General features: G+C 28.3%; 1 protein-coding gene across 1 annotated transcript; it reads left to right on the top strand.

The window, feature by feature from the left end:
* Window positions 1-1,676: 1,676 nt before the first annotated feature.
* Window positions 1,677-7,258, top strand: LOC120778886 (circadian clock-controlled protein daywake). Its single transcript, XM_040110931.1, has 6 exons — window positions 1,677-1,764; window positions 4,108-4,200; window positions 4,310-4,463; window positions 5,903-6,036; window positions 6,336-6,485; window positions 7,041-7,258. The coding sequence occupies exons 1-6, from the start codon at window positions 1,677-1,679 to the stop codon at window positions 7,256-7,258; spliced, it is 837 nt and encodes a 278-aa protein (XP_039966865.1).
* Window positions 7,259-9,816: the final 2,558 nt, after the last annotated feature.

Below are 9,816 nucleotides of genomic sequence, written 5' to 3'. Positions count from 1 at the left end.
TCTCATCACTATAACATATAGCTGTCCTACAAATCGATCGTCCTTCTTCAAGTCCTTGTATGAAAAACTTTTTCGTTTGAAGAGATAGATTCATGAAGGTTGGCATGGATTTTTGACCAAGACAAAGCTGCAATCTCTGAATATATTATTCAGATCGAACTACTATAGCATATAGCTTCCATGTGAACTAACCGTCCACACTCCAAACTCGTAATTATTAAACTAAGCTACTTTATTACAAGCTCTATTAATCCAAAAAAGTATATTCAACTACATTTGTATTTCTTAAGCGGCAGTAATGCCGTAATTTTTAGCAATAATAACAACGGTATCTATAAATTCAAATTAAGTAAACAAGGTTCAAATAAATGACAAAACAAGTCATTAGAATTCTCTAAACTTCGGACTAACGGTAATCATACTGATAATTTAAGTGACACTGTTCGGAAAACTAATTAATAAACTTGTTTATTCCACATATTTAATATCGGTCAGCAACAAGCTGCTAATTTCAAGCTTAAAAGCTTCTGAATAAACCGAAGCACATCATTTTGTTTGTAGCCACAACCAATATTGATCAATGAATTGCCATTCAAGCGTGAAATTTAGTTTTTTGCAACGCATATATCAACCACAGCTATGTCAACAAGATCACTATATTGCTATGGTGAGCGGCAATGCCATCATTGCGCCACGAGCCAGCGCAACGCGCAACAATGCAGTTGCAGTGCTGCAACTCGGCAACAGCTTCTGCGCCACCAGCAGCTGCATGCACCTTCGCCGAACTGTTGCAACAACGTAAACTTGTTGCGAGTGACGAAATGCGCGCCAAAAACCAACTTGCCTGATCTAATAACTCACAAAGTGGCCAGCAGTCGGTTAGTTGGTCGCGCATGCGCACAACACAAACAAGCGCGGCGCATTAATGCAACAGCTGAAGCGACGCGCAATCACACCGCACGCTTGTGTTGCAGCGTGCAGGTGAGCTTTTGCATTTTGGCGCGCTTTACAGCTGCTATTTACCGCTAATGAAGCTGCGTTTATAATTTTGATTTTCTTTCTTCACTTTTGCTTCAATTGCTGTTTGATTGGCGAGCGCATAGAGACTGGTTGCTTGCTTGCAAAGCTTGTTTCTCTCTGCTACGTTTATTTTATCCAGTTTTTGTTGTTGTTATTCTTGTTGTTGTTGCTTGTAGGTGCTGCTGTCATTGCAACTGTGCAAATTTCGATTGCGAAATCTTCGATGGCGAGTTAGCCAAACATCGGTGGTCGCGTCAACGGACTTTGTATCGAGTTTGCAATCGACTATGATAACAAGCATAACAAAAACAACACCACAAACAGTTGCAATAAAGCATTATTTTCGTAAAACTTTTCCAAAACTTTGCTGCTTGGCCCAAGTAACGTTGGTAGCTGGTGTTTGCCGGGCAGCTATTGGCTGTTCAGTCGGTGTTTGTAAGCGCGGCGCGACGGTTTTCGGTTGTTCTAACGGTGTTCAAGTGGCAAAAAATATACTAAAATAATATTTACTTAAAGTTTTTCATTAGTAAGCAATAAAAAATTGTTTTTTGAGTTTAAAAGTAAATATGCAATTACTTCGTCTGCTTTGCTGAACACAGACTTGAGTACTACGCATTCGTATAAGTACCGTTTAAGTGCTTTTAAATAACTCCAAAATGTCGCAAATTTTGTGTTTCTGCTTATTTTTAATGTGCTATATTAATACCGTTAGAGCCGATGATGAAAAATTTCTTACAGAGCCGCGTAAGTGTCTTTGAATGAAGAAGTGAAATAACGGCAAACAAATTTTAAGAAGTGAAATGTGTATGAGAATATAAAGTAAAAAATAAAAGTGAACTAAAAAAAAATAAAAAATTAAAATAAAATAAAAACTAGAAATAAAATATTACTAAGATATTATATAAGTCAAAAATAAGATCACATATAAAATTGCACAAAATATTACATATATACGGGGTATATCCGGAAAGTATAGGACTGAGTCGATTTAACAAAAAAATTATTGTAATTTATCCTTAAGTATAAGTAAACCTTGCCTTACTCTTGACTTGTGGATCTTCCTCAGTATACCCAAATATATTCGCCATTCGAAATATTCTCAAGACAATTTTAGCAGAAGTAATGGACATACATAAGTTCACAAAAATCCATTTTGATTTGTTCCAAAGCTCTAAAACTCACGAAAAAATCACACGGAGCCAAGCCTGGTGAATACAGTAGTTGATCTATGGTACTTATTGCGTTCGGACCCAATCGTTACTCGATACGTCGGTGCATTATCACCGTGTGTTCTTCCACAATTCCGGCCGTTTTCGACGGATGTTCTCACGTAAACGCCTCAATACGGCAAAATAGAACTAATTCTTTATCGTCTGTCATACCGAATCGAAAAACCCAATAGACAGTTATAATACTCTCCATGGATGTGTGATCGGAATTCGCACGATCAAGCATACCCAAAATGACCTGTTTACGGTACTTTTTTCCAAAAAAAAATTAAACTTTATCAGAACGAGTCGAGCAAGAACACGTTTCATACTCAAAATATACACTAAAGTCATTCGAATTTTTTTTTTCAATGAATTCCATTCCTTGAAAGAACTTAGGAATTTTAACAACCCTACAACTTTTCGATACCATTTTTGTAGTATGATTTCCCCTGTGCTTCATAACAGACCTCAGTTTTGGCTATCACTTCTTCCTTGAACGGAAATTTCTTCCAAGCGAGCGATTTTTTGATATTTGAGAAAAGAAAATAGTTGCTGGGGCCAGATATGGAGAAGTCGGTGAATGCGGTAGTTATGCGAAGCTCAGTTACTGTCACTGACATGCGACACGGTGAATTGCCTTAGTGAAACAGCATTGCCTTTTTCTTCAAAAGCAGCCATTTTTCGGTGATTTGGTACTTCGAACGGTCCAATAATATTATCTAATGGTCGATATTGCTGGTACTTCCTTTTTTAAGGTGGCCAATACAAATTATTTCAACCGATAAAGCTCAGTTGGGGCCTATGTATACTACAGGAAGCTGCGATCATTCCTTCCAACCGCAACCGACATGAACTCGATCCTATCTGCTGGTGCGTTCGATGAGCTCGTCGCGGCTTTCAGCTCGTGAGTAGGACTACTCTTGAAAATTTTAAGCGCATCCCAAAATACAGAGCGCTTTTCCATGGTTTGGCGCGGGTTCATCGGATGAGAGTCGATTAAATTTTCGACTAAAAAAATATAGCCATGTTTAATCCATTCTCACATGTCGATGCAAAATCTCGAGTTTATTTCGCTCGAACATCTCCAAACACTGTTCCGAATCATCAGTTCTTCGCTGTGTTTGGTCAAAAGTGAGCTTTGCAAAAAGCTTTCTCATACCAAAATATTGGTTAATATTATAATGATGTGCACGTTCAGTTGATATCCCGAAATCTTCCATCGCGTTTACAGTCTTCGGTGCTCCTTTCACCACGTGTGAACTTAGCATACCACTCCTTGATGCTTGATTTCCCTGAGACAGTGTCCGGAAGTTCGTCACTCAGCCAAGTTTTTGCTTGGACTTATTCCGACAAATTTGCAACTTCTTGGAGAGAAAGTCAGCAGCTTCATTTTAAGTCCATAAATAAGCAAAGTCCGTTCTCTATGGACTAGATATACTCACGATGGCACTGGAGCACTGGCATTACCAAAAACCACGAAATATTTAAAAAATATCAGGCCTTCTTAGCTGTGGATCACACTTTGAAAGTTTTCCGTTATTTTACTCTACTGGCGTGGCTAAATTTACGTCTATATTTAAGTATAGATAAGTTATAAGAAAGCTTGCAATTTTTTAGACTGTATAACAAAGAGACTTTCAGCAGCATTCACTGTTATTCGCTTCCCTTTCATAAGCAGCAGATTTCCACCTTTATTACTAAAGCACCATAAGATCAAATTTTCCCTTGTTAACCAGAAAAACCCCTAACATTAAAAAAAATTTAAAAATAAAAAACAAAATATATATGTGTATATAACATGTTTGTGCATGTAATGATCATTTTGTACACATTTGCTTGAATCACAAAATACACCAACTCTTCTAATCTTCCACAGCAGATTATATCAGACAATGTCAGATAGCTGACAAAAATTTTCTAAACTGTTCTACGCATAGCATACAACAACTATTCGATAAATTAAATGACGGTAAGTAACGAGATAACAGTGGAAATTTACCAGCGTTGCATGCCACTTGCAATTTGTTGCGCTGGCTTGTAATTATTTTCTGATTTATTTGGTTTACGCTGCTTTGCAGGCATACCCGGCTTGAATAGTATCAAAAGCTTCGATCCATTCTATCTGAACCGGATACGCATTACGCAAGGCAACAGCAATGCGATCAATCTAAAAGTGGAGTTGGGCAATGTGAAAATCAATGGTTTTGGGCATACGAATGTGCTGGAGAGTATGTAAGTGAGAAGGGGGTAACTTTTTTAGTGATTAATTGGTTAAACATTTTGTTTTAAACTCTTAATTTTAATTAATTGCATTTTAAGTACTTAGTATTTATAAATTGTTAATTATAATAATTAATTACAATGGTTAAATAATTTTGATAATTAATTAATATATATATACAAGTATTATGACATAAATAAATATTAATAATTTATTAAAATTAATTACTTACTAAATTAAAATAATTAAGATTTAATTTTAATTAAGTAAAATTAATTATAATTAATTAAGAAGATAAAAAAATTATAATATTTATGAAAAGAATAACTAATTACCTAAATAAGTATAATCAATTTTATTTAAATAACTTCAGTTTATTTAAGTATTTTATTAATTGATTAGTTTCATTTTAGTTTTCTTAATTATAACCAATTATTGAATTACAACAATTAATTACTCGCATAAACAAATATTACAATTAATTACCTATTTTAAAAATTATAGTTATTATGAAAAACAATTACATGCAAATTATTCGAATTAATTATTAACTTAATCAAAATAATTAATTACCTCTTTAGTTTGAATTAATTGTTATTAAATGAGACTTAGTTCAATCAAGTAAAAACAATTTTATGAACTATGATAAAATATGTTTTTTGAGTAAAATTAATTGTAATTAATTGTGTTAATTAAGTGAGAGTAAACTAAGTATTGAAGAAAAAAATTATAGTAATAATGAAAAACAATATTTAATAAAATAAATAAATATTAACAATTTATTAAAATTAATTACTTACTTAAATAACTAAAATTTAATTAATGTAATTAATTACATATTTAATTAATCAAAGTTAAAATTAATTAAGATCAATTTAATAAAATTATGTTAATTAAGTAGAATTACTTATAGTTAATTAAGTGAGATGAAATGAATTATTGAAAATAAAAAAATTAAAGTAATTATGAAAAGCAGTTCTTTGTAAAATGATATTAGCAATTTATTAATATTATTTGCTATTAATTATTAATTACCTTTTTTAATTAATTATGTTAATTAAGCGAAATTGATTTTAATTAAATAAAATTAATTTTGTTAAATTATATCAATAACGTAAATTACAAGGAAAAATAATTAAGTAAAGCAAAATTAAAATATATTTTACTTAATTATGTTAATTAAGTATGATTAAATTACTGAATTTTAGTTAATTACTTTTCATTAAATACATATTTTTATTATTACAACTTTTTTTCTTTTAAAAATTAATTAATTTTGTTGAATTATATCAATAACGTAAATTACAAGGAAAAATAATTAAGTAAAGCAAAATTAAAATATATTTTACTTAATTATGTTAATTAAGTAAGATTAAATTACTGAATTTTAGTTAATTACTTTTCATTAAATACATATTTTTATTATTACACCTTTTTTGCTTTTAAAAAGGGTTTATCCCAAAGACTACAGTTGGAAGACTACTTTTATGCTGCCGGAAATGAAATTACAAGGCGATTATAGTCTCTTCGGGCGCATATTATTAATACCGTTAAATGGACATGGCGAAGTGTTCTTAGAAGCGGGTGAGCTTTTCAATATGCTTGTCGTAGAGTAAATTATATATATTTCTATTCATTTTTTTTTTTCGGAAATAAGAGATTTCAAAATTAAAAATTTCATTGCCTTGCTCCTCTTTCTCAAAAAAAAACTTTTCCCACACAAATTTAAAAATAATCCTATTTTGCGCATAATTTGGCATCTTTTGTTTTCTACATAGTGTTTTTCAACACTTCTGGTACCACATCAAATTTTTTTTATTAAATCTGTTTATGTAAGATAAAAATTTTTCCACTCATACTTTACTTAAACATTTATTTCTAAGAAAATATGACGGTCATTATGAACTCGAAGACTCAACTCTACGAAAAAGGCGGCTTTACCTTCTATAATGTGACAGATTGTCGTGTGGACTTCAAAATCGACGGTTTGAAGTCATATTTTTCAAATCTCTTTAATGGAAATAAGCAACTGGGTGAGTTATTAATTAAAAAAAAACACAATCAAAAAAAACATACTTAAAAAAATATATAAAAACTTATATAGGAAAAAAATTTCGAAAATATTTTTGAAATTCGGAAAAATATTTTTTTAACTCAATTTTTTATTATGCTAAAAATATCAAATTTAATATTTTTTTATTATATTTTTGATTTTTTCGAGATATTAATTACTAAAAAAACGTATTTCAAAATTCTAAAATATAGAAAAAACATAAGCAATCAAAATTAATTAAATATATGTATGTATATAAAAAACAAAAAAATATTTCCAACTTTTTTTATTCAAATCCGAAATATAATTGTATAAACTCAAAAATTTTTGAAAATTCTAAAAGTATCAAGCTAAATTATTATTAGTTTTTTTTTCGAAATATTAACTGTTTTGAAATTTAATTTAAAATATCTAAAAATACAAAATTAAATTATAAAAAAAACTTTATAATGTATAATTTTTTTTTTAATTTTTCGGAATATTAACTTTTTATAATTAAAAACTCAAAAATAATAAAAAAATATTTCCCCCACAGAGGACAGTACCAATAAGTTCTTCAACGACAACTGGCGCATGCTGGCCGATGCTCTTTACAACGTTATTACACAAACTATCGAAGATATTCTATTGGATGTGTTGAAGAAAATCTTCCACTATATACCAGCCAACTTCTTTATTAGCGATATACCAACATCGAAGCAGCTATATGGCGGCAGTAAGGTGACGGCGGGCGAGCCAAAGCGACCGAAATAAAAAAAAGAAAAAAAAGAAAAAAATATATATGTTGAATAATTTAACGAAAAAATACTCATTTATATATGTATGTATATATATACATATATATGTATATATGTGTATGTATATGTAGTTATAAGTGTAAAAAATATGTATATTGTATTTACATAAAAATAAAATATTTAACACAACAAAAATAGTAGTTTTACTGATTGAAATGTGTTGAAATAAAAAAATGTTTTTTAAAAAACCGTTATGAAAATATATTTTACTGAAAATTTCTTGACAAAACAAAATAAAGTTTGTTAAGTTAAAAATAACTATTAAAAATAAAAAACTTTTATTTTTTCAGTAACTATTTTTTTTTATTTTGTCAAAAAAATAATAAATACATTTTTATAATTATTATTGAAACGCGTTAAATTTGAAACTAAAAAAAATTAACATTATCAATTTTTTTTATTAAATTTTTTTGAAATCGAAAAATATTTTATATTATTATTTTATATACATATGCACAATTTTTTATAAAATTTTTTTCGAAAAATAAAAAAAAAGTTTCTTAAAAGTATTTATTAAAAATAATAAACTTTCTTTTTTACTTTGACAAAAAAATAAGAAATAAAAAATTATAAAATAGTTATTAAAACTTATAAAATTTGAAATTGCAAAAAAAAAAAACAAAATTAAAAAAAAATAATTATAAAATGTTTTTTTTAATAATTTGTTAATTACAAAAAAATCAACAAAAATTTTTTTATTTAAAAAAATTTCATTAAAGAATTTTAATATTTTAATCAAATTATTTTTTTCTGAATAAAAACAATTGTCGATTTTTTTTAATTATTTAAAAAAAAAAATGTTTGAATTCGGAAAATTTTCAATTTTTTTTCTCTTTAAAATCAAAACCTTGTTTCAAAAAAACTTATGTTAAAAGTTTGAAAGAAAATGATTCTTATGAAAGTTATAGTTAAAAAATTACTAACAAGTTATCAATAATATCAAATTTTTATTAAAATTATAATACAAAATTTTTATTTAATTTTTTTCTTTAATAAGATCGGAAGATTTTATTGACAAAATGTTTTTTTTTTTTAATTTCGAAAAAAAAATTTTAGAATCTTTATCAAAAAGTTATAAATATTAAATTAAAATTATAAATATTAATTTAAAATTAAATAAATTAATTAAATAAATAAACTTTACAAATTTATTTTCATACAGAAAGTATTTAATTTTTCTTTAATATTTTTAATTTGAAAATTTTTATTTTTTTTTTTATTTTTTTACTATCAATATTTTAGAATGTCTATCAAAAAGTTATAAATTTGAATTTAATAATTAAATAAATAAACTTCACAAACTTGATTTGATACAGAATATAGTTAAGTTTTTTTTTAACATTTTTAATTTCAAAATTTTTATTTTTTTTTTACTATCAAAATTTTAAAACTAAGGATTGAATTAATTTTTTTATTAAAATTTAATTTAGTTTATTTAATTTTTAATTAAAATTTCACAATTTAATTTTTGTATTAAAATCAATAATTTTTTTTAATTAAAACCAATATTTCTTTGAAATTAATAAACTTTCCTTAATACAGTATTTATTTACCGTCATTTCGAAAAAATATCAAAATTGTTATTAAAATCAATAAACATTTATTGTATCACCAAAGTGCGCATACTAATATACAAAATAATCTATTGACGCCTAAAAGTATGCTAAGTAGCTCAGCATCAACATATAACTACTTATCTACCGTGCTACAGTGCTGTGCAATAAAATTCAATTATTGTTAATTATTATTATTTTACATTTTAACATCTAAATTGGGTCGCATTGTCATTCTATGCAACATGCTCGTACAGTTATAAGCCGCTTTGTCGAGCAATTTACAGATTCGGTCACTTTGCCGCACACACACAATTAATTTGTATTTATCTCGCACATTTAACAATGTGATAATAATAAATTTTTACAACCAACTCGTTATAATAAAAATAAAATGCCTGTAACATACGGATAATAACAACAACAACAACTATTACGTAACAACAAATTGCTGGGCGGTAAATTGTTATACAATTTGTTGTTGGTTGTGGAAGAAAACGAAAAGGTAGGCATATATGCACACACACATACTCGCTGCTTAACCGTAAGCAACAAAAACAACAACAGCAGCCGTGCTACGCTACGAGAAATGATGTCAGTAGTGGTTAGCAGCAGCGATAAACAAATAAAAATAATTGCATTTAACCCTTTTGTGACCCGATTCACCTGTGTAACACTATGTACGTTGTTGCTGTTATTGTTTTACTGCGCATTTAAATGTCTGGATTACCTGTCTATCGTTGCCATCCACAACTATTACAACAATTACTTGCGCTGGCAACAACAGTAGCAACAACCACACAAGTGTATGTATTCACGGCAAGACACGAGTGTATGATAGTGCAGCGATTAACCGGCTGTCAATGATGCAAAAACCACATGCCACAAAAAATGTTCCCAACTCCAGGTTTTAATGTTTACAACGCGGTTTCCTCGCTGTCTATATTCTTTTATGTGTGCA

This window comes from Bactrocera tryoni, chromosome 5 (genome assembly GCF_016617805.1).
Source record: "Bactrocera tryoni isolate S06 chromosome 5, CSIRO_BtryS06_freeze2, whole genome shotgun sequence".
NCBI classification, from domain to species: Eukaryota; Metazoa; Arthropoda; class Insecta; order Diptera; family Tephritidae; genus Bactrocera; species Bactrocera tryoni.
This window is presented reverse-complemented; position numbering and strand designations above follow the sequence as displayed.

Bases quoted from the DNA above. Each gene is read 5' to 3' on its own strand.
- LOC120778886 (XM_040110931.1), top strand. From the start codon at position 1,677: ATGTCGCAAATTTTGTGTTTCTGCTTATTTTTAATGTGCTATATTAAT. The intron at 1,765-4,107 runs GTAAGTGTCTTT...AATCTTCCACAG, and splicing joins AAAATTTCTTACAGAGCCGC to CAGATTATATCAGACAATGT. The intron at 6,486-7,040 runs GTGAGTTATTAA...TTTCCCCCACAG, and splicing joins TAATGGAAATAAGCAACTGG to AGGACAGTACCAATAAGTTC.